This window comes from Macrotis lagotis, chromosome 1 (assembly GCF_037893015.1).
Source record: "Macrotis lagotis isolate mMagLag1 chromosome 1, bilby.v1.9.chrom.fasta, whole genome shotgun sequence".
NCBI lineage: Eukaryota > Metazoa > Chordata > Mammalia > Peramelemorphia > Peramelidae > Macrotis > Macrotis lagotis.
The window spans coordinates 435,432,324-435,458,126 of NC_133658.1; the positions used below are offsets into that span (position 1 = coordinate 435,432,324).

Genomic DNA, 25,803 nt, shown 5'->3' on the forward strand with positions numbered 1-25,803 from the left:
CTGAGCCCAGGGCTCTATCCTTTGTGCCATCTTGCTGTTCCCTCAGCTGTGCTTCTCTCTCTTTTGAATTACAAATATTTTATTTATTTTGAGTTTTGCAATTTTTTCTACTAATCTTACTTCCCCCACCCCACCCCACAGAAGGCAGTTTGCCAGTCTTTACATTGTTTCCATGGTATACATTGATCCAAATTGAATGTGATGAGAGAGAAATCATAGCCTTAAGAAAGAAACATAAAGTATAAGTGATAGCAAGATCAGAATATAAAACATCAGGGTTTTTTCCCTAAATTAAAGTTAATAATCCTTGTTTTTTGTTCAAACTCCACAGTTCTTTCTCTGGATACAGATGGTATTCTCCATTGCAGACAGCCCCAAATTGTCCCTGATTGTTGCAGTGATGGAATGAGCTAGTCCATCAAGGTTGATCATCACCCCCCATGTTGCTGTTAGGATGTACAATGTTTTTCTGGTTCTGCTCATCACTCAGCTTTAGTTCATGCAAATCCCTCCAGATTTCCTTGAATTGCCATTCCTCCTGGTTTCTAATATAGCAATAGTGTTCCATGATATACATATACCACAGTTTGCTAAGCCATTCCCCAATTGAAGGATATTTACTTGATTTCCAATTCTTTGCCACCACAAACAGGGCTGCTATGAATATTTTTATACAAGTGATATTTTTACCCTGTTTCATCATCTCTTCAGGGTATAAACCCAGTAGTAGTATTGGATTAAAGGGTATGCACATTTTTGTTGCCCCTTGGGAAAAGTTCCAAATTGCTCTCTAGAAAGGTTGGAAGAGTTCACAGCTCCACCAACAATGTATTAGTTTCCCAGATTTTTCATATCCCTTTCAACAATGATCATTGTTCTTTCTGGTCATATTAGTCAGTCTGAGAAGTGTGATGTGGTACTTCAGAGAAGCTTTGATTTGCATTTTATTGCATAAGTAATTTATTTAGAGCAATTTTCCATATGCCTTTGGATCACTTTGATTTCCTCATCTGTAAATTGCCTTATTGACTTTGCTTTTTTTTTTTTTTTTTTAGATTTTGCAAGGCAATAGGGTTAAGTGGCTTACCTAAGGCCACAGAGCTAGGTAATTATTAAGTGTCTGAGGCCGGATTTGAACTCAGGTACTCCTGACTCCAAGGCCAGTGCTCTATCCACTGTGCCACCTAGCTGCCCCTGGCTTTTTTTTTTAAATTTGATTCAGTTCTCTGTATATTTTAGAAATGAGTCCTTTGTCAGAAACATTAGTTGTAAAGATTGTTTGCCAGTTTACTACATTTCTTTTGGTCTTGTTTAGAGTGGTTTTGTCTGTGCAAAAGGTTTTTAATTTAATGTAATCAAAATCATCTAGTTGGTTTTTGGTGATGTTCTCCATCTCTTCATTAGTCACAAACTGCTTCCTTTTCCATAGATCTGACAGGTAAACTACTCCTTGATCTTCTAGTTTGCTTTTAATATTGTTTTTTATGTCTAAGTCCTGTAACCATTTGGATCTTATCTTCCTATAGGGTGTGAGGTGTTGGTCTAATCTAAGTTTCTTCCATACTAACTTCCGATTTTCCCAGCAGTTTTTATTGAAGAAAGAGTTTTTATCCCAATAGTTGGACTGTTTGGATTTAAGCTATGCTTCTCTTAATGCTGTTCATGATTACATTAATTTTTTGACTGCCATATCTCTCTGTTGAGTCATTGAGTTTGTAGTTCATTAACCCCTTCAGATCTTTTTCATACAAACTGCTATCTGATTATACCATCCCAGATTCAGAATAAAAGAAAATGAGATCTAGAAAGGTGAAATGACTAACTTTGCTCAGACACTCAGCTCATTAAGTTAATGGCATAAGTGAGAGTAGAACCATTTACTTGACTCCCAATCTAGGTGTCTTTCTTACTGCACCAAGATTTTTGTGGAATTATCTCTGTACCAGAAGTGATTACCTTGACTAAAATATGGAGGTTTGGAGGAGGAACTGGTTTAGGTTGCAAATAATTATTTGTTTTGGACATATTGCATTTGAGATATTGCTTGAACCAAGATGGTGGCATTTGGCTATTATGGCACTGAGTTGTACGAGAGAGTTTAGGACTGAGTGTGTCTTGTGGAATCATTAATTCATGGGAACTGATGAGAATCACCAAGAGATAATAGAAAAAAAGGAAAGAAGCTTAGGGAAACTTGTGCCCCATACTTGCTGGGCTAGAATATAGGTTTATTAAAAGAATTTGAAGAATATGATCGGATAAGTAGAGAAGATCATGATTAGAAGATGAAAGGCTAATATGAAATGTTGAAAGTTATATGAGACAGTAGAATGAACATTCTAGTAGAATGAGAAAAGATTTTGGATTTAACTGTTTATAGAGCAGTTTTATTAAATTGTTGGGTTGGAAAAGAGGAAATATAGGACATGAGAATAGCAACTTTCTAGGAGTTTGTCTGAAAGGTATAAACAGTTTGAGAATTTGTCTGAGTTAAGTGAAGATTTATTACATAAGAAATTACAAGAATACAAAAATATGGAAAGATCAACTGAAGAAAAAGATAGAATTAGAACTGTATGAATATTGCCTTAAAAGTGTTTTAAGACACAAGGGCAAAAAAAAATAGGAATAAAGAGCTTTTTATAAAAAAAAGTCTCCTTTTTTAAAACCTCAGCCAGTTTAGGTTTTGTTTTATTTGGGGCTTTCCCCTGGATTTTGTTATTTGTGTTTATTGGGAGTATTGTCTGTAATAATTTCTTGAATTTTTTTCTTAAAAATTTTCTGACTCCAGTAAATATTTGGGGTGTTGTAATAATAATGCTATTTTATATAATTTGGCATATTACATATTTATTATGATAAATAAATTATATTTTATATATTTTGAGGTCTGATCTGTGAGTTATCAAGAGAAAAGTGAAGCACTTAACTCAAAAATCCTATTTTAGTATACTGAATTTTTTTTAACCAGTTAGTCTGATATTGAAAAGATTTGATGGTTTAACTTTGTGCCAATAAATTCTTGAAAAGTCTGGCTTTCCATGAAATTAATTTTTTATAGGAAGTTATGATAACAAAGTTAGCAATTTAAATTCGATTGGTCTTGTTTATTAGAATAAAGTAATAATTACTGTAATGAGATATTACCAGAGACTGTCATCTTCAACCAGTTATAGAATACTGAGAACACACCTTGTATTGAACATTCATGTTGAGATCGTCTACTACTGGTTAATATAAGGTGCTTTTGTCTTTGAAGTCCCACACAATGTGTATGGCACATTATTGCTTTCCTTTTCTCTCGTCATTAGAAGATTGTAAACTTCTTGAGGGAAGTGGTTTTCAACTTTCTTTGGCTTCTCATTCCTACGACAGTGCTTTCTATATAGTAGGGCACCTTAAACTTTTATTGAGTTGAACTGAACCTACATTTTTAGCCTAGGATTACTAGGGAACCCTTAGCTCCTCCTAGTTAATGAGAAATATAGCTTGGGGGGGAGAGAGGGAGGTATTGTAAAAGGAACAAGTTTACTTCATATTATTATTTTAAAGTTGTCTTTTAAAAACCTTACCCTAAATTTAGAGGGAAGAGTAGTCTTCAAGCCAGGGTGACTACACAGCATTTAACTAATTTTAAATTTCTTTATAGACATAGTTGTAAGATGAAATGAGGAGTAATATCAGGTTCTTATGTCAAAGTGCTGGAAATATGGAAAATAGGGAAGACACTTAATGTAATAGAAAGAGCATTGACCTTGAAGTACCAGCAAGGCATTTTGTCCTTTTGAATTTCAGGTTCCTCATATCTATAAATTGAGACTTAATTTTTTTTTAATTTAAGGCAATGGGGTTAAGAGTGACTTGCCCAGGGTCACACAGCTAGGCAATTATTAAGGGTCTGAGGCTGGATTTGAACTCAGGGTCCGCCTGACTCCAGGGCTGGTGCTCTATCCACTGCACCTAAATTGAGACTTATTTGTGTCTTTTCTGTAAAAGTTGCAGCTGTGTTTGGATGGTCATTTAAGTTATAATTCCAATATAGCTATATTCTTCTAAGTGCTTTTTCTGATTAGACTAGGGAAATGAGTGGTAAGCATGTCTTTATAGTTATTTTTATTCTTCTGACATGTAGGAACTGTATTTCTCCCATTTCAGTTATCTTAAATGCCTTAAAATAAACTCACTTTGACTTCTAAATCACTCTCAAAAATATCTCAAGAAAATTCAGAAGTCAAGAAAAAGAAAGGATATATAGGGGAAGCATGAGACAGAAGGAGTTTCATCCCCTATGAAATGTTGACCAGTTGTTTTTACTTACTCATTCCAAAGACAAGCTATTTTCCTCCTTGACTCAATGAGTTCCAATTGTAATTTCATCAGATAGAGTTATTTTTAGATAAATTGTTATTAGGTTTTATGAAATTAGTTGTTAAAGAATTTCTTCTGCAGTGCTTAAGGAAAATTTTAGTCCAATTCCTGCCAGAATTGTTGTAGATTTTTCAATGAGGAGTTCAGATCAATTAGGTAAATATTTTAGTGTTTTAAGAGAGAAAGGAAAAAGTTCAGTTTTAATGAAAGAACTGTGTTCATGTTTTAAAGAAGCAGCTAGACTCTTCTAAAAAAATTGTTAGCCTCTCCTTACCAATTTAAAAATACCAGTGATTCTCTCAATCCCTCATACAAAAGAAGATAATGAAATATTTCATAAATTACTTTGATGAAGCTGTTAAAACTAAATTTCATTAAATAAAATGTTGAATTGCATAGTAGTATACATTTCAACCAATAATGTTTTTCATGCTTAGAAACTTTACTTTTGGGGCAGCTAGGTGGCGCAGTAAATAGAGCACCAGCCCTGGAGTCAAGAGGACCTGAGTTCAAATGTGGACTCTCAGACACTTACTAATTACCTAAGCTGTGTGACCTTGGGCAAGTCACTTAACCCCATTGCCTTGCAAAAACCTAAAAAAAAGAAACTTTACTTTTGTCATGACTAAAGCAAATTAAGATAAACCTAAAGTCTTTTAACTTTTTTCCCCTACTCATTTGCTATTAACTTTTTTCCCTACTCATTTGCTATTTTAAGGAAATTATGGAAGATAGTAATGTTTTTTAAAATTTGACAAGACAACATCTTAGTAAAACTTCAGAACCTAAAGGAATCAAATAATCTGCAAGCACTTATTAATGCTACTATGTACTTGGCATTGTTCTAGTGACTGGGTAGATTAAAGAAGTAGAAGACATTTTCTCTGCCTTTCAAAGAGTTTTATATACATTATCCCAATACAAATGATACCATGAAATTGGCTATACTTGGACAGGATGAAATATTGTGAATTAACATTTTTGTTCTCAGATACAGAAATTTTGATAACCAAGCTTTCAAGTGAGTGGTCATCACTCCCCTATATTTATTTATTCTTACTAAGTCTTAATAAATTTCTTTTAATTAAACAAAACATCATAATTTTCTTATTAAATGAAATACATAGCACAAGTGTAGAAGAGTTCCCTGGTCTATATATTTGCCATTAGCAGGACAGTTCATAATAAAACCAGTATAATGGTTCAGGATTTTCAGGGAAGTAGATTGCTCACAGCTTTCCTTGGTAATCCATTCTAGTTACTCTTTAGTTTTTCTGTCTTTTACCTAAATCCTTTCTGCTGGCTCTCTTTGTTTTGCTCTTAGCAGAAACAACATATCAAACAGTTAAAGAAATAAAAATACCCTTTTTCCCTTTTTTAAAGTAAATTTTTTTTTTTAATCCAGTCCCATTCTCCACCTCATCTCCCAAATCATCCCCAACAAGCCTGGATTAGATGCTCCAGTTTTTTCATTTATTGAAATATTAATGTATTTAGAGCAGAAATGTCGTTTTTTAGGGAATCTAGAACAACAGCAAAGCTGAGGTCAAACTGCCATACAGGATGGACACCAAGGAAGCTGTGTTGGGAACAAAAAGAAATCAAAATAAGGTAGATGAAAAGTAGAGAACAAGCACTGACCTGTGGGGACATGGGGAAAAGGGAAAGGGGGAGGAGGGAGGGATATGATTGTAATACAGTTAGAAAATAAAAATTAGGATATTTCTTAAAAAAGAAAACCTAGAAGCATACTAAGAGGTGGTAAGTAGGGTTTTAGTGGTGTCTTCTTCAGAATTTAGAGAAATCACATAAACCAAATTTCCCTTGACTGATTTTTGTAACAAACTCCCTGTAACAAATTTACTTACATCAAGTGAAAAGTGTGTTGGTGGAGGGGCTGGACAATTCTGAGTTATAGTTTCATGTATAACTTATTGTATAAAAGTCACTAGTGAAACATGTTTCAGTAGGGACTAAATACATAGGTAGAAACAACACTTTCTTCCAATTCATGATCATATTTAGGAAGTGTCTTCTTGTTTGGAAGACAGGCTGTGATAAGGAACTCTCCAATTTTAAAGTACTGAATGAACATATTCAACACAACAGATGTTATTTTATCTTCCCTTCCCCTTTTCTATCCATGATAGAATATTATGTTTTTGTTCATAGCAACATGAACCGTGAAGACCGGAATGTGCTTCGTATGAAAGAAAGGGAAAGGCGAAATCAGGAAATTCATCAGGGTGAAGAAGCCTTCCCACCTAACTCTCCTCTCTTTGCTGAACCATACAAAGTTGTGAGTTTACCTAATTTTAAACTTGCATCCAAAATAAAATGTAATGGTTCTGTATTATTATGGTGGTTGTTATTTTTTAACTTGAAAATTTGGTTCATGTTGTCCTTTCTAGTCTGTCACTAACTGATTGAATAAAATCCCTTAATTCCTCTGAAATTGATTTTCCTTATTTGTAAAAATGTTTTAGTTGGGCTCGGTGGTCCCTAATGACCTTTAACACTCTGAATCCTCCAACTTCTGTTCTTGTAATCTTCAGATGCAGTTTTATTTTAATTTGCAATTGCATTTTATTGCTATAATTTTTAATTGCTCATATTAAATGTAGTGTTGAACCAGGGTAATTTTGGCCAAAACAGAACAAAACAGGAAGCCAGTGTTTCCATTGATGTCTATAATGTATTGCTTATTGATACATAAGTTTCAGTAACTTCACCTTAAGTTTCTCTATTTTCTAAACCATTTTCCTAAACTTATTAACAAAATAGCAAATCAAGCAACGTATTACAGGCATCAGTAGAAGCATACAAAATGTAGATCTTGTTCTGAGTAGCTATGCTCTTTAATTTTTTCTACTGAGGTTCTTCTAACAAAATTAAGAATATTTTCTGATATCTGATTTTTAATTTCATACAATGGTTATCAGTACTACCCTGCTAAAATTTGACAAACTTCAAATAAACTTTATCATTGATTTCTTATTGTTCTTTTAATTGGTTCTGGTCTATTTTGTTGACTGATTTCAAATCTATTGAAGTTTATGTACATTTAGTGTATCATGACAGTAGTAATATAAAGATGACACAGATCTATTTTCTTGACCTATAGCAGGTCAGAAAATTTGACACCTAAAAATTCTAAAAATAATATACTTGATGCAGAAATTTTTTTGATAGATTTTTCTAAATTTTCTGAATTTCTTAAAATCTAGGCCCATTGACATAGCCATTTATGTTGCATAAATAAAATTTTAAAAAATGTTATATGTGGGCAAGAGCCAGGGAAGGAAAAGGTAGAAGGAATATAATTTTGATTCAAATTTTTTATTAAAGTACTCAGCTAAAATGAAGAAACCTGAGATAGCAACTTTTTGATAGAATTTAAAGAATTATGCATTTGTTTCTCTCATATGTGGCTGGCAATTATTTTTTAAGCACTCTTAAGTCATTATAGATAAGTGCCGGCCATAATAAGTATTTTTATGGGTTTTTTTGGTGGTGAAATGGTATTAAATTCTGTTTAGACAGTAACCAAAAAAATTTCCTCAAATTTTATGAAACATATTGGGGGATATGTGTGTGTGTGTGTATCTTTGGTATATATATGTTTGTACGTATGTATTAGACCAGTCATTTCCCCTTTGTTACTTAATTATATTTTTATGTTACTTGGGTACAATATTGATATATAGTGCATGATAAAATTAAATATAGGGTGATCAGAATTTAGTATTTCAAATTGTCTTCATATTTTTTTCTTAAATTTTCAATTTTAATATTACTATTATTTTTGTGAGTGGAGAGGAAAAATGTTTAATATTTGAATATAAAGTACACAGACTGATTCTACTGAATTTTTAATCATAATTTTAACCATAATTGAAATACTGGAGTACATTACATTCCTAGGGATGTTTTTGTTGGCAGTCAAAAATATGAAAATTGACCAACTGATTAACCTGCAGTTTTGTTGAATTAGGTAAAAATGTTGACTATTAAAGAACATTATTTCATGTTCCTATGGAATGTTTTCTTAAATTAAATTGTCGGATATGAGCATGGACCATTTGATTGACTTAGAGCTTTGATAAGTTAGGGAATATTGATGTTTGATGTTTCTGGCTCCCTGATGTATATTTTTTCTTATTTTGCCAGCAAATTGATTAAAAGAAGGGATCAAACTAGATTGCATTTGGAAAACCTTAAGGTGTTTTTATTGATTTTTTTTTCCCAAACAGCTTGCTATCACAGAAACCTTCTCTTTAACCACCAAGGTTTTCAGCCCAGCAAAAAGAAATTTCATAACAGTGAAATTAATTTTTATCCTTTTCTGACTTCTCTTAAATTTTTACTTATTAAAGTTTTAGCTTTTAAAATTTTTAGTGATGCAAAATATTTGAATGTAAAAATTCTTAGAAGAGTGAATTTTTCCTTAAGTAATGGAGTTAGGATTTCCTTAGTTTTCAAAGTTTTCAAAATTCTCCTGACTAATTGAAAAATAATCTGAATAATGTGCTTTATTGTAATTTCATGTCATTTTATTCTTTGTGTAGACTAGCAAAGAAGATAAATTATCTAGTCGTATTCAGAGTATGCTTGGAAACTACGATGACTCCTACGAAATGAAGGATTTTATAGGAGACAGATCTCTACAAAAGCTTGTTGCAATTCCTAAACCTACCATACCATCAACAGCAGATGAAAAACCAAACCCAAGTTTCTTTAGTGAACACAGACATGGTAGCTCTCATCAGAGCAGCAAATGGACTCCTGTAGGACCAGCACCTAGCACTTCTTCCCAGTCACAGAAACGGTCTTCAGGTTTACAGAGTGGACACACTAGCCAACGGACCAGTGGAAGTGGCAGTAACAGCAGTAGTAGTGTGGGTCAGAGGCATGACCGTGAATCATACAGTAATAGTGGCAGTAGTGGAAGTAGTCGTAAAAAAAGCCAGCACGGATCAGAACACTCCAAATCTCGTTCTTCCAGTCCTGGAAAACCACCTGCTGTTTCTTCATTAAGCTCTAGTCATTCCAGATCTCATGGGAATGATCACCACAGCAAGGAGCAGCGTACCAAGTCACCACGGGACCCTGATGCAAATTGGGACTCACCTTCTCGTGTTCCTTCATTTTCAAGTGGACAGCACTCCAGCCAGTCTTTTCCACCTTCATTGATGTCAAAGTCAAACTCAATGTTACAGAAACCTACTGCCTACGTAAGGCCCATGGATGGACAGGAGTCCATGGAACCAAAGCTAACCTCTGAGCACTACAGCAGCCAGTCCCACAGCAACAACATGAGTGAGCTGAAGCCTAGTAGCAAAGTACATCTTACCAAACTGAAAATACCTTCCCAACCATTAGATGTAAGTTGATAATTTAATTATAAAAACTTGGATTTAAGATAGATCATAGAAGAACATATTAATAACTGGAAAGAACTTGAGAGGTCATTTTTGTCCATATCCTTCATTCAACAATTAAGGAAAATGGGACCTTGTAGAAAAAGTTTACTTGTTTTGAAACTGCTACTGACCCTAAACTAGCTGTTTGGTTATTTGGCAGCAAGAAGTCTTTCTTGTGCTTTGTGATTGATTCTTTTTGACTTCTATGAAGACTTCAGTTTCTTTCTTGTTTAATTGTGTATAGGAAATAACCTGTCCAGCTAGGAAACTGATGAAGTGGCAACCATGATTCATTAATAACAGATCTTTTCCTCTTTTGGGTTATGTGGATTCATATATTATGGTTTCACCTGATTTATATACCAGATTGTTTTTTCTAGAGATAATTGGTGGGCTCTCACTATGCACTTTGAAGATTTCAAGACATTTCAAATTCAAAGTTGTTTGAAATGTATTGTTTATACAGTAATGACAATTCCAAAAGTTCATCTACTTTGATTTGACTACTTTGTCAAAGGAATGAACTGCATTTTTCCACTTTTAGGAAAAGAAAGTTAGTTTACAGAAATCCAGAGTATCAGAATTAATTAAATTTTGGTTGGAGTCAGTTGTTTATGAAATAATTAAATTGACTAAGATCAAAAGAAATTAAAGACTTCTCCCTCTGTTTATAAGAGGGGGTGGGTTATGAGTAAAGAGGATCTCTTCCCCCATCACCAACATCACCACCACCAAAAAAAAAAGGCTTTGTAACACCCTGTATTGTCAGATTCAGTAGATTGTTGGAGTAACATTTCCCTTTTTGTTGTTGTTGAAAGAGATGATTCTCTTGGTAAAGGGAATGCAGAGGGTGGTATTCAGAACTGAAGGTGTTGTTAAAAGATAGCAGTTTTTTGAAAAAGCCAGCTTGTTCATTAAACAATACTTTAAAAACAAAACTCCAAATCTTAGCAATCTTTTTTTCCTGATTGGTACTTACATTTTTACTGTTATCCAATAGAACAGTGTTTATTGGTTTACTTGCAGTGATTTTAAGAATTTTATAGATTTGGGGTGGCTAGGTGGTGCAGTGGATAGAGCACCGGCCCTGGAGTCAGGAGTACCTGAGTTCAAATGTGGCCTCAGACACTTAATAATTACCTAGCTCTGTGGCCTTGGGCAAGCCACTTAACCCTTGAAAAAACTTAAAAAAAAATTTTTTTATAGATTTAAAATTATTTTGCTTTTATAAATCCATATTTCTTGTTTAGTCATGAATTTTCCCCAAAATCATAGAATTAAAAGATAACTTCTTCCATTCTGTAGGTTTCTGTTTATTTTTTTTTTAATGCTGTACCTTTTTATATTAAGGTCAAATTTCTTTTTGGAGCTTATTTTCTTTATGTTGTGTGTGGTGGTAAGCCTTATGTTATCCATAAAAAGTATTTTCACTAAGATAATAATGATAAATAGTATTTTGCTAGAATGTACTTTTGCTTTGTTACTTTCCTCACTTGTTTATTATGATTTAATATCTTGAGTTGAAAATCATCAGCTATCTTATTTTCTTTTTTAGGCATCTGCATCTGGTGATGTAAGCTGTGTGGATGAAATTCTTAAAGTAAGTTATCTGGTTGTTTTAGCTTATGAAAATTGTTTTTATGTTTGACCAATTCAGTCAAAATAATAGATTTTTGCCAAGAGTTGACATTTTTGTTCTCTATCAAATAGTTTAATTGTACTCTAACAGAAACCTCCAAATTGACAGTTAACTTTGAGAGCAGAAATAAGCACAAATTATCCTTACCAGGCATAGCAAACAATGTTTTTTGAGGTATAGATATTGTCTTAATAAAGATTGCTAATTACTTAGATTGAGAATAGCATTAGAATCTAAGATAAATTCATGACCAGGAATTATATTTCTCGGTTGTGGGTACTAGAAAAAGAATAGAATTATTATCTAATTTCTCTCATGAATTGGCAAGTAAAGTCTTTCTTAATTAGCCTACAGTGATTTTTTTGGGGGAGGACTTTTTGCCTATACTTCTCATAAGACATTAAACTTATAAATAGATATTATTCTTTAAAATCTTCGTTTGTTTTGCCTCTTTAATTAGATATGAGAGTATGAGTTTTGTTATTCATCTTTATAATATTTTTTTGCACACTGTAAAGACTTAGATATTTGTTGGTTAATTAGATGCATTTTCTAATTTGGGTGCATGCATGTATATACAGTTACATTATGGCAAATAAAAATATACTTTTGGGATGGTTAGCTTTTTCATATTTGATTTTAAACTTAATTCATTTCAGGAGATGACCCATTCATGGCCGCCTCCCTTAACTGCAATTCACACACCATGCAAAACAGAACCTTCTAAATTTCCTTTTCCAACTAAAGTGAGTAAAGAAAGTTACTTTCATACTATAAACTCTAAACGACTTCAGTAAATAAATGCTTAAATTGTAGCATTCAGTTCCCAAAGTGAGTTTTGGACTCATAAGTTATCTTTAATGACTGTACTGCATATTTAGTATTACCTGTCTTTTTCTTTCTTTCCACCTTGACAGTGATTGCTTCTTATAGAACAAATTTTCCATTTCTTTTTCTGTCTTCTTCAGTTTAGTATGAAGGATTTATAGCCAATTTTTATGTGTTCCAATTTTTAGCTCTCTATTGAAATAGAAAGCTCTAAAATTATCTTTATTAAATAAAATACTATTATATTATTGCTAACATTACTTTATATAACCCAGGTACTTTTCTTTAGATATCTGTTTATTCTCCTGATAATTTAAAGTTTGGGAGCACTTCAAAGCATCAGAAATAAAATATTATGTCAGATTCCATACAACATATTAGCTTTTTCCTGAAATGTATCTTGACTTTTCATGTTCATTAGTTTGACTGAGCACAGACTATACAGGGAAAGATTTTAAGTTAGAGTAGGATATTAGATTGGAGCCAGGCCTTGAACAGGACCTTTTATGCCAAGCTGAGGAGTTTGTATTTTATCCTAGTGACAGGAGGAAACTAGAGCTACTGAAAGTTTTTGAGCAGGAGAGTAACATAAATCCAAACAGTGTTCAAGATTATTTTGCCAGCTATACTTGGAAATAGGTCAACCAATGGGTAGTAGAGAGAAAGGGAACAAACATCTATCTTTCTTATCTATCTGTCTCTCTGTCCCTCTATCTGTTGTGGTTTTATCTAATTACTTGTAAAGCTAGTTTTCAACATTCATTTTTTGCAAGATCTTGATTTCTACTTTCCCCCCCCCCCCCCCCCGACAGTATTTTCATATTGGTTATGTTGTGAAAGAAGAACTAGAATGAAAGGGGGGGGAAACCATGAAAAAAAAGGGGAAAAAAAACCACAAAACACATTTTTAAAAGTGAAAATAGTATGTTTTGATCTGCTTTCAGACTAGTTTTTTTTTCTGATTATAAATGGCATATTCCATCACAAATCTTGTAGAATTGTCTTTACTCATTGAATTGCAGAGAGAAGCTACACCCCACTATATTGCTGTTTGCTGTTGTGCTCACAATGTTGATCATCCCACAGTGTTGCTGTTAGTCTGTATGATGTTCTCCTGTTGTGCTCACTTTATTTAGCATCAGTTCATGCAAATCTTTCCAGGTTTTTCTGAAATCCACCTGGCTCATTATTTCTTATAGGACAGTAATTTTCCATAACATCCATATACCACAACTTGTTTAGCCATTCTCCAATTGTTGGGCATCTCTTCAATTTCAGTTCTTTGCCTCTACAAAAAGAGCTTCAAATATTTTTTGTTCATGTGGATCTTTTTCCCTTTCTTATGCTCTCTTTGGGATATAGACCTAGTAGTAGTATTGCTGAATCTAAGGGAATGCACAGTTATATTGCCCTTTGGGTTTAATTATAAATTGTTCTTCAGAATGAATGCATCCTAGTTCACCACTCCACCAACAATGCATCTACTTTTCCAACATTGTCCATTTTCTATTTTGTTTTTATTAACTAATTTGATAAGTGTGAGGTGGTATCTCAAGGTTGTTTCAGTTTGCATTTCTCTAATCAATAATGATTTAGAGCATCTTTTCCAATATGACTATAGATTGCTTTAGTTTTCATCTGAAAATTGCCTCTTTATATCCTTTGACCATTTATCAATTGAGGAATGACTAGTATTATTATAAATTTGACTCAGATCTCTCTCTCTCTTTATAAGAAATGAGTCCTTTATCAGAAATGCTAGTAGTTAAAATTAGAAAAAATGTTTAAGTCCCATTATGTGCCAAGTTCTACACTTAACCACTTTGTAAATATTATCTCATTTGAGCCTCACAATAACTCATACTATTATGATCCCCAGTTTACAGTTGAAACTAAAGATGACCTTCCTAAGGTCACACAGTAATTTTTGTAGATCAAAATTGTAAGAGGCTGTTACTTTTTTGGTAGTGAAGGTGACATATGACAATACTTGGAAGAATTTTTTAAGGTGGGAGAGAAAGGTAAAAAGAACACAGGAGGAGACATGAATGGGGAGAGGAAAATAATCAGGGCAGCAAGTTCTTATAGAGATGGGCCCCTTTTCAGAATAATATTTTTAAATTCAAAAAACAATGCATAGACCTGCTGCACAGATAATTAAATTAGTGAAAATAAAGGTGCAGGGGCAGCTGGGTGGCACAGTGGATAGAGCACCAGCCCTGGCATCAAGAGTACCTGAGTTCAAATCTGGCCTCAGACACTTAATAATTACCTAGCTGTGTGGCCTTGGGCAAGCCACTTAACCCCATTTGCCTTAAAACTGAAAAAAAAAAAAGTAATTTTTTTCTCCTTATCCTAATCAACCACTTCTCTTTCCTCTTCACCCCCTGCCCAAAATCTGGAATCTCTAAGCCCCAAGTTCAAGAAGGGGCATAAAGACTTCATAAATAGGGAAAAGTAAAAATTTTTTTGGGGGGGGAAGGGGAAGTGAGACAGTTGGGAGTGAATTGACTTGTCACTTGCCCAAGATTACAGCTTGTGAGTGTAAAGTGTCTGAGACAGAGTTTGATCTTAGTTCCTACTAACACTAGGGCAGTGCTTTCACTGTACCCACTTAGCTGCCCCTTAGAAATCTTAATTACACTATACATCACCTTATACACTGTAAACCAATGTTGATTGATAATGGAAATTAAGAGCAGGACCAGTTTTTGTTTTTTACCATTTTTGTATTCATGGTACAGTTCCTGGATCTTAGTAGTTGCTTAATGAATGCTAATGTATGTCTACAGAGTAAAGAATTTTTTGATACAAACAGAACCAGAAAAACTACATGCATGAGATCTCCAACTGAAAGAGTAAAAACAAATTGAAAATAAATACCATGTGATTGTAATGACCAAGCTTGTCCCTAGAGAAGAGAAATAAGAATGTGTTTCATTTTTGTATTTACAGAGGTGAGGCAATAAGAGTTGGGAAACACTGCATATACTAGTACCTTGGTATGTTGGTTAGTTTCACCACATTCCCCTTTTCTCTTTTAAGGGATAGGTTTCTGAAGGGTGGAGGGAGGAATATGTTAGGATAAAAAAGATGATATGAAAACAAAAGTCAGTGAAATTTTTAAGAAACCTTTGCTAAATGGGAGAAAAGGTTTTTTAAAATTATATTACAGTTAATGAAGGCAATAATATAACATGTTAGACATGCAGATAAAGTAGTCCTCAGTGGCAAATTTGTATCTTTGTACAGTTATATTAATGAAAGAGAACAATAATGATTAAAAAATTTGACTAAAAGAGAAAATTAATAAAAACCCAAAAACCATAAAAGGGAATTTAAAATTTAAGTGAACAGATTTGAAATAAAAGTATAATAAAATTGATTAAATTAATAAAAGAGAAAAATAAGATGTAAAAATTAATAACAAAAAAAATTAGAGTAATTGGAGAATATCTAAAATTATAAATTATAACTGAAAAATCTGAAGTAATATCTACAGAAATATAAACTAAATCAAAATTTAAAAACATTGACAGTCTAGGGAAATTAGCACTGTTTTAAAGATTCTTTCTTCAGATCCTTACTCTTATACTTTATTATTTGAGTATGACAAATCACTTAACTTTTCTAGACCTTGACTTTGTTATCTATAAAATAAAGGGATTAAATTCTAGATGACCTCAAGGTCCTTTCCAAGACAAATGCAGCAAACAAACATGAATTAATATGCATTACTGAAGAAAATACTCGAATCACTAGTATATTGAATTTATTAGTGAATTCTATCAAACATTTAAGTAACAAAAATTAGTGTCAAAATCTGTATTCAAAAATAGAAAAAAGCAGGACTGTGATCTTGATACTCAAACCAGAAGATAGAGAAAAACTTTTCATTAATATTTTTTTTAGGTTTTTTTTTTGCAAGGTAAATGGGGTTAAGTGGCTTGCCCAGGGCCACACATCTAGGTAATTATTAAGTGTCTGAGACCAGATTTGAACCAGGTACTCCTGACTCCAGGGCCAGTGCTTTATCCACTTTGCCACTTAGCCACCCCACTCTTCATTAATATTACTAATAAATATTGCTGTAAATGTTATTAAACAGTATTGGTAGATTTTTATCAATCTATCCCAAAAGTTATTTTTTTATGATTAGTTGGATTAGTTTACTAGAAGTGTGTGGATAGGGGGCGGCTAGGTGGGAGAGTGAATAGAGCACCGGCCCTGGAGCCAGGAGTACCTGGGTTCATATGAAACATTATTCCAAATTACTAAAAGTAAAATGCAAATGAAAACAACTGTCAGAAGTCCCAACTCTTACCCAGAAAACTGGTCAAAACAATATGCTTCCACAGTTAACAGTTCTTTTGAGCTGTATTTGTTTATTTCCATTGATCCCTTATGCAGTGGATGTCAAACCTTTATTAAACTTAATTGATGGGGCAACTAGGTGGCACAGTGGATAGAGCACCGGCCATGGAGTCAGAGGACCTGAATTCAAATGTGACTTCAGACACTTAATAATTACCTAGCTGTGTAATCTTGGGCAAATCACTTAACCTCATTGCCTTGCAAAAACTAAAAAAGCAACCAAAAATCCCCCTTAAATGATGAAAAGATATAGTTTTCTAATTCACACTTTCCTGTCTTAGCTTTGTTGCATTGATTTTTGTTTGTGCAAAAGCTTTTTTATTTCATGTAATCAAAGCTTTTTCCTGTCAACCTGTCAATATCATGCTAGAAATGTACACAAACAGCAGTTGTTATTATATATTATATATATATATATATATTTATTATATTTTTCTGGTTATTTTGCATATTGCAAATTTGTTGGAGCATTTTATCTGCTTTGTGCAATGCATTTTAATTGATTACTATATTTAAGTGGCAATACTTAATATCCTTTTGTTTATTTTTAGAATTTATTAGGTTATAGGTAAATTTATACTTATACATATTTGTCATTTGAGTTAATGAATTAGCCTTAGATTAGGATGCTATCTGGTACTTTCTGTTGCTGCCTTTCTATTCTTTAACTGTGTCCCTTCATCCCCCAAATAATATTATATGGAGCTGGGTTTACGGAACTACAGGGATGTGGAGGAGACCCTTGACACTATAAGACATGGAGATTTGATGACAAGGAAGCTTATGAAGAGTGATGCAAAATATCATGGAATATCTTTGTTGGTGATATATTTCCATAAGTTTAGCAAATTGGTTCTGTAATTGTTTTAGCCAATATTCTTTGCCTTTAATTATGATTTTAATTAGAGAAAGATGTTTAAAACTTTAATAAGTTATGAAAACTTATTATAATAAGAGTTATGAAAACATTTTTTTCATTGAGGGGAATGAGTTAAGACAGGGACAACATTGTAATATGGAATATTAGTGACCGACTGATAAAGGAAAACCCCACTTAAATGATTCAGGGGGTTGCGATTTGGCATAGGGAAAGTCCAGTCAATTGCATTGACTAATTATCTGTAATAGATGGAGCAACAGAAATTAAATTATAAGCATTAACTTTTTTACATTGTTATCTAACTATGAAAAACTTAATAGTACTCTTAAATAAATTAACTGGAACTAAGTGGTTTGATTTGAAGTCTACTTCTCAAATGAATATTTCAGCTTTCTTTAGAGATAATTATGTTGTAACTTTTCCCCCTATTTTTAGGAATCTCAGTCAAATTTTGGCTCTGGAGAACAAAGTGAGTATTTCTGTTACTTTGATTCTTTAAATTAAACAAAGTTTTATTTTGTGCAAAATATTGTGCTAGGAGTTAGTGACAGACACATAAAAGAAAAAAATAAGACCTGGACCTTCCCCCTAATAATCTTTTAATTTTGTAAGAGTGATAGACATATGCAGAAAAGTATAATACAAGTTAAATTACAAGGGAATTTCAGAATGATGTGAGAGATATGACTTAGGGATGGTATGACTTCATTCTAGAACGTTTCTTCTTGAATAAGTTGTATGGTTCCCTTTGTCAAACCAAATACCCCTTAAGATATGCCTCTGTTTTATGCTTTTAAGATATGCCAGCTTTTGGTGAAAATGAGTTACTTTATATTAAATGATTTGGAATACTTATTTTTACATATAAAGCTAAGTTTATTTATAAGCCAGATAAATATATATTCATCATATTAAAATAAGTTTCTGACCCATAAATTGAAAAATGAAGGTTTTCCAAGTTATGGTTAACAGAAAATACATAAATTAATTTTGTGTATCTAATCATCTTTTCCTAACCTTGAAAAACAACATAATAGTTGTTGATGAAAAACTCTTTAAAGGTTTTAGTGCCCTCCTTCCCCCTTCCATCCAGCTTTTTTCTCTGTCTTTTCCCATATTTGCCCAAGTTTCAAAACTGTTTATCAGGATTCCAAATTACATTAGCAGTTACCACTACCAACTTTATAGACTTTTATCTATGCTTATGGAAAAAGATTTATCCACACCTAGACCAAGTGAAACATGGTACCTTAAAAACTGTTGCATGGTGATGGCATTTGTTGTACAGAAATAGGTAAAAATATACAATTGAGGGTACCATGAATAAGTGAAGATTTTGGATCATAAAATTTTAGAGCTAGAAGAAATCTTGATAATCTAGTTTGGTCCATCTCATTTTACAAATGAGAAAACTGAAACCCAAAGTGATAAAGTGACTGGTTCATAGTCACAGAACTAGTAAGTAGAAGAACAGGGTCTTGAACCTGTGTTCTCTGATTTTCAGTTTAGTGAACTCCCTAAATTGAACTGCCTTCCAAGTCCTGATCTTTTCATTTGGAATTGACCTTCACAAGAACAAAATACTGGATTATGTAATTGACCAGATTTTGCCTAAATCCATTCTTTTGTGGCCTGACATAAGACTATGAGCAGTAATCATTCCATTAAGTTCAGCCATTGATTAATTTGGGATTTGTAATTTGGGGGATGAAAATGGATAACTATAATACACTGATTCAGGCTTAATTCTTGTCTTCTTCAGTAGTCATTTCAGGCATTCCTGTTAAAATTGCTAAGTTTATCTATAATTTAAATTTATAGTTAAGCATTCTTTTTTTTTGATATTTAATGTTATGAAATGACTGTCAGTCAAAAGGGATTTTCCTCTGTTGCTGTTGATATTCTGTAATGTAGCAATAGAGAAGTTAATAATTTCTCATAAGAAAACTGAGGTTGTCTCAAGTCAGCTTCACTAATAACTAAATCCTCTAGTTATTCTCATTAAATGTTACTACAGTTTGACTGTTTCTCAAACTGTCAGTTACTCACTTGAGCAATCTCTTTTTCTAGAAAGATACAATCCTTCAACTAAAACTTCAAATGGGCATCAGTCCAAATCGTAAGTTAATTATTTTTAATTTTTAAGGTTCCTTTGCTTTGATCTTGTTTGTATAGTTTGGGAATTTGGGACAACATTTAGAAAAATCATCCTTTTTAGGTTTGGAATTATTTTTCTTGATTTTATTTGTGAATGTATAGTAAGTATTAAATTAAAATGTCCTTTAAAAGTGGGATCAATGCTTATAAGACCAACTTATAAGGTCAGCTGATAGTGTTGCAGTATCAATGATTATACTATTCTTAAGTTTCTGTGATATATTTGGTAGGCAATGTGGGGTAATAGGGAGAGAGACAGAGAAGGAAAAAAGAGGGTGGGTGGGGGCATGGTACTATTTTAATAGATAAGCCCTTAAATTCCTTTGAAATTACTAATTTAACAAGTATGTATCTAGTAGTCCTGAGTCAATGGCCTTTTAGTTTGGAGAGTAGAAATTTTGTACCAATGATGTCAATTACATGGATTTGATATCATTTTGGTTCATTTAACTTTCTTATATTCTGTGGCCACACATTCCATTCCAAATCTCAGCCTAAAAATGTGTTCCATTGATCGTTTGTTGAACTTAATAAAACAGGATGTATAAATTATTGTAGTTAATCATTGAAGCTGAAGAATAGCTCAAATCACACTTATGTTGATCATAGGTTCTATTAAATCATCTTCATGGACAGCTTTTAGTTCTATCATACACACAACACTTTGACATATGTATTAAGGATATAAAAACAGCAAGATTCTTAGGAGTCTAGTTGAGGGAATATTATACATTTGTTATACATGCATGGAAAAAATAGAGCCCGAATATAATTATATAACATGCTCTATGCCAAATGTATAAGGAATAAGGAGGTCAGGAAATTTTCTTAAAGCTGTCTTTAAACTCAGAACATAAAGAGTACTAAAAAGAAAGTCATTTTATTTGTTCTACCCAAAGAATATTTCTCTTTTTTGTGCTTAGTACTAGCCATCAGGGAAGTACTTTTTTTTGATTATCAACTACATTTATTATTTAAAATTTTATTTATTTCTTTTGAGTTTTGCAATTTTTCCCCTAATCTCACTTCCCTCCCCCCCACCCTTCACAGGAGGCAGTCTGTTGGTCTTTACATTGTTTCCATGGTATACATTGATCTAAGTTGAATGTGATGAGAGAGAAATCATATCCTTAAAGAAAAATAAAGTACAAGAGGTAGCAAAATTACATAGTAAGATAACGTTTTTTTTTTAAATCAAAGGTAATAGTCTTTGGTCTTTGATCAAACTCCACAACTTGGATACAGATGGTATTCTCCATTGCAGATACCCCAAAATTGTGCCTGATTGTTGCACTGATGGAATGAGCAAGTCCATTAAGGTTGATCATTACCCCCACATTGCTGTTAGGGTGTACAGTGTTCTTCTGGTTCTGCTCATTTCACTCAGCATCAGTTCATGCAAATCCTTCCAGGCTTCCCTGAATTCCCATCCTTCCTGGTTTCTAATAGAACAGTAGTGTTCCATCACATACATATTCCACAGTTTATTAAGTCATTCTCCAATTGATGTCCATTCACTCAATTTCCATTTCTTTGCCACCACAAACAAGGCTGCTCTAAGTGATGTTTTTACCCTTTTTCATAATCTCTTCAGAGTATAGACCCAGTACTGGTATTGTTGGATCAAAGGTTATACACATTTTTGTTGCCCTTTGGGCATAATTCCAAATTCTCTCCAGAAAGGTTGGATAAGTTCATAGCAGGGAAGTACTTTTTTTAGTTGGCATGATGAGTAGACTGAACTGAGATCAAGTTTAACAATGCAGGTGTGTTGGTTAGTATGAATAATAATAATAAAAGAATTTTTTTTCCATTAACTGGATATTGAAATATGATCTAAGGAGTAGAAAACATTACAAAATGAGGATTTTGGTAGCTTAAGTCTTCAATTCAGTAAACATTTATTGAGGAAGTATGCTTAAGTCATACATAATATGTAAAGTGTGGGGGAGCGGTTACAAATGGAGAGTAAAGGCCTTTACTTAGAAGTGAAGGAAGAAGAGCATTCCGCATGTGTTGAACAGGTCACGTAAAGACATGGAGGTGTGAGATGCAATATTGTTCATCAAGCACTCCAACTATATGTTATTTTGGAATATAAAATATACAACTGGGGATAATGGGAAATCAGTTTGAAAGGTGGACTTACAGCTATATTGTAAAGGTCTTTAAATACCAAAGACGAAATTATATTTTAAGAAATATTTATGGTTTTCATGTGTACAACATGGTCAGACCTATGCTTTAGAAATATCACTTTGGTTATTGTGAGGGGACAAACTGAAAAGGGGGGATATCCAGTGGCTACTTGATAATTTGACTTCCCTTAGACTTTAAATGTTTAAAGTGTTAATGGGTTTTTAACAGTTGCCTTTTTTTTTTCATTTTCACCCTTGTATAAGAAAGTGCTTATATTTTATTACTTGTCATGGCCAGCCCACTGTTTTCTATTTTTAGGTAAGCTGTGATGGGCCTTGAACAGCAGAAATATTACTTTGAGAGCATACAATCAACAGTGACAGAATAGGGAGAGGGGGCAGGTTGAAGGTGCTATGAATTGTGTGGGTTTATTAGATAGTTGACAAATATTAATTTAAACCATATTATTCTAAACTTTATATCTTTGACAAATAACCCACCATATCCATTTTTTGACATTCTTACTGTAAATGAAGTCAGAAAATATAAAAATGTTGCATCTAAATAGAAGAATGACTCACAGGTTCTTGAAATGGCATTCTTTACGACCAAAAAAAAACACCTTGTCATATATCAAGAAATCATTAAATCAAAATTTCCTAGATATATTAGAATGAGGGCAATGTGAAAATCAAATCTACTGTTCACTTTCTGAAAGAAACCTCGGAATGAAAATTTCCAAGAATTATTTCCAAAACCCAGACCTATCAAACAATATTTTTAAAAAAAGTATCCAGAAGAAGGAATTTATTAAGGAACCACAATCAGTATCACTCAAAATTTATCAGCTGTCACTTTAATGGAGTAGAGAACATGGAATTGGATATTCTGAAAGTCAAGGTCTACAACCAAGAATGACTTACCAGAAAAATTTAGTTATTTTACAAAGAAAAAAGAAGAAACCCTTTATGAAATAGAGAATTTTTCAAATATTTCTGGGGGGGGGGAGTGAAAAGGAAGTTGGAAGTATAAATATTGAAGCCAGGAGAAAAATAAAAAAAATAGCTACAAGCAAACAATCAAGAAGGCACTTTATAAGGATTGTTTACATTCTATATATTATAGTTTCTTTAAGAATCTTAATATCAAAAGAGACCATACAAGTAGTCATCTGAGAAAGTCAGATTATAAATAGCATTATTATGTTTTGAAAATTCTGTGAGACAAAAAAGAAGGGAAACACTTTGGCCATTCCTCATCACTTTTTGCCTCCATTGCTGCAATGATTTTCCCCCACCTCTGATCATCATCCACCTTAATTACTTGCCTAAGTGATTTTCCTTTGTGCATTTCTATCCATGTCATTCCCCTATTCATTTAGCTCCAGTGACTCCATATAGGTGCTAGAATTTCATCTTTTATCTCATCCCTTTTAAAATTTCTTTTTTTTATGTGTTTTTAAATATACATTTTTAGTATGTACATGTATAATTTGTTAGGGTTATAGGCTGAACATATGATTTCATTGGTATGGATAAGTATCAAAAGAAGCTCCTTCTAACAATACAGGTTGCAGTTTTGTCAATAAGTAAACATATTCATTCAAAAGTTCATGCTCAGTTTTTTTACTGATAGTAACTACTGCTCTAAATCGTAGGAGTACATATTTAAAGCTGCAGGGAACCTAAGATAAAATTGAGTCCAGTGAAGACCACACTGGACTTAACTCTAGTAAGTCCCTTATCCTCTAGACCACAGTTTTGAAATACCAGAGTGGAGCTGAGTAGCAGATCCTATGTTAACAGGGACATTGATTCTCAAAGATTTCAAAATAGGGTTGGATATATAGAAGGACAGGGAAAAGTACATGGGAAAATTGGTTTAGAAAGAAGAAAAGGGGGGGGCATAAGACTAAAAAAGTTAAAAAACATGAATGTCAACACTGATTATCATCATAAAATGAAATTGTGACTGAATTTTACCATATAAAAATGTTTTGATTAAAGATGTTGTAAGTCATTTCTGTATCACTTTTCTGTATACATTGGTACCATCAACTAGTTATAGTAAAAGTTAATACCAGTGCCAAGTTAAAAGAAAAAAATAAAAGAGAAGAAAAGCCTAAGAGGAACCCAAATTTTTGAACAATCTCTTGATAGTAATATGGAATAAACTAATTATTGTTATTTCCTAGGGAAGCATGATTCAGTTTAATAAAACATTGTAAATAAGGGAGGGCAAAAAAGCCTAGAGAAATGCTCTTAGCCAGAAAACTCCTTTCCTCTGAAAGAGATACAGCAGATTTGGACAACTTTCCTTTATAATTACAGATTCATTTGCAATACAAGATGAAAATGAAAAGTCACAAATAATGCATCACCTTACAAAACAGGATATTTCCCCAGTCTGCTGAGTCAGACCAAGCACCTTGAAAGAAGTCTCTGCTGAATGCAATGTGATTTTGAAATCATCATCCAAATTAAAAGACATGCCACCAAAATAATTGGTAAAAATAATCACTGCTTTTAATTCTCCTCCAGGAGAATCATGACTCTTCAAAAGATAATTCCTACAGGGAAATGAATTAGTAATAATTATTATTAACCATAATTTACATGTAATTGAAGAAAACATATTATTTAAAAAATAAATTATAGCTAGCACTTAAATAGTACTGATGCACAGGACAATCACCTAGACTCAGAATTGAATAAAAGTGCTTTCAATCATTCCAAACTGCACTTTGACATATCTATGTTTTAATACCAGCAATCCTCCAGTATGATTGTAATTATATGACTGTAATTCACAGAACACTGCAGTATCCCAAGAAAGGCATTATTGCAATGAAGAAATAATGGATATTGCTATGGCATATTGCTAAAAACGATTTGTCCTTAATAGCAACATAAAAGATATTTTCCAAGAAATAAATCTCTGATTCAGAAAAGTAGTTGAGCTGGTCATTTAGCATGAGGAAAAATAGATGAATAGTAAAGCACTGAATTTGGTACCTTTTAAATATTAATAAAATCTGTAGGAAAATCTACCACATAGACTGGGGTGGGGTGTTGCTTGATAATGTACTTATAACATTTTATGAAAAATTATACAGAACAAGATGCTATTCGATAGATTATATGTGGTCTGTGGTATTAGAGGAAGTACCCATATTAAGAAGTTAAAAACTCTTCAGGAGAATAATTACTTAGCTATTGAACACACATCCCTGGGTAAATAGAGATTCTTTCATTCATACATAATTTATCTATAATGCAGGACAAAATCCCTTGTTCTTTATTATAGGTTAGATAAATTAGAATGTTGAGTGGTGAAATTGAACTTAATTTTTACAAATGTTTGACCATATCTGTCTATAAGGGAATTTTGGATGAAAGAAATCACAGCTAGATATTTTCCCCTGCTTACTTTCTCTTTATTTGTAATTCTTTGGGGGGAAGACTTATATTAGCTCAGCCTATCTATGAGCAGTTGATATTTGCCCAGTTATTTTAATCTGATTTTATTTGTGTGAGAAGTGTTTTTAATTATTTTCAAAAAGTTTCTGAGTCTGTCTTGGCAGGTAGACTTCCTTGTATTTTTTATTGTCTGAAGTTACTTTGAATGGAATTTCTCTTTCTACTACATCTTGTAGCTCTTTCTGCTGCATCTGGGGGGGGGAGCTAATGAACAATTGTGTATGATTCTTGCAATTTATAGGGTATAATTGAACTAAATAACCTTACAAGTCCTTTTAAATATCAAGCATGTTTTATAAAAATCGTTTTGGGTTTTTTTTGGGGGGGGGGGAATTTACTCTTAATGATCTTACTTCTTTGATTTTAAGATGAATAGAAAAAATTAGCTGTCATAAAATGGTTAAAATTATTCCTGATTTCTTTGTTCTTTACTTCAGAGAAGAAACAGGCAGAGTAGACTTGCCTAAATCATTGGTTTCTTCAGTGATTACTTCTAGTATTATTGATGGCTTTAAA

General features: G+C 32.8%; 1 protein-coding gene across 1 annotated transcript in view; it reads left to right on the top strand.

The window, feature by feature from the left end:
* The first annotated feature begins 5,890 nt into the window (after nucleotides 1-5,890).
* LOC141506445 (AF4/FMR2 family member 4-like) overlaps nucleotides 5,891-25,803 on the top strand; it is a 48,342-nt gene continuing 28,429 nt past the window's right edge. Inside the window, 7 exon segments of the mRNA XM_074213246.1 lie at nucleotides 5,891-5,979; nucleotides 6,541-6,667; nucleotides 8,937-9,752; nucleotides 11,347-11,391; nucleotides 12,090-12,176; nucleotides 17,948-17,981; nucleotides 19,583-19,631. Of these exon segments, the coding sequence (XP_074069347.1) occupies nucleotides 6,545-6,667; nucleotides 8,937-9,752; nucleotides 11,347-11,391; nucleotides 12,090-12,176; nucleotides 17,948-17,981; nucleotides 19,583-19,631 (1,154 nt within the window). The 5' untranslated portion in view covers nucleotides 5,891-5,979; nucleotides 6,541-6,544.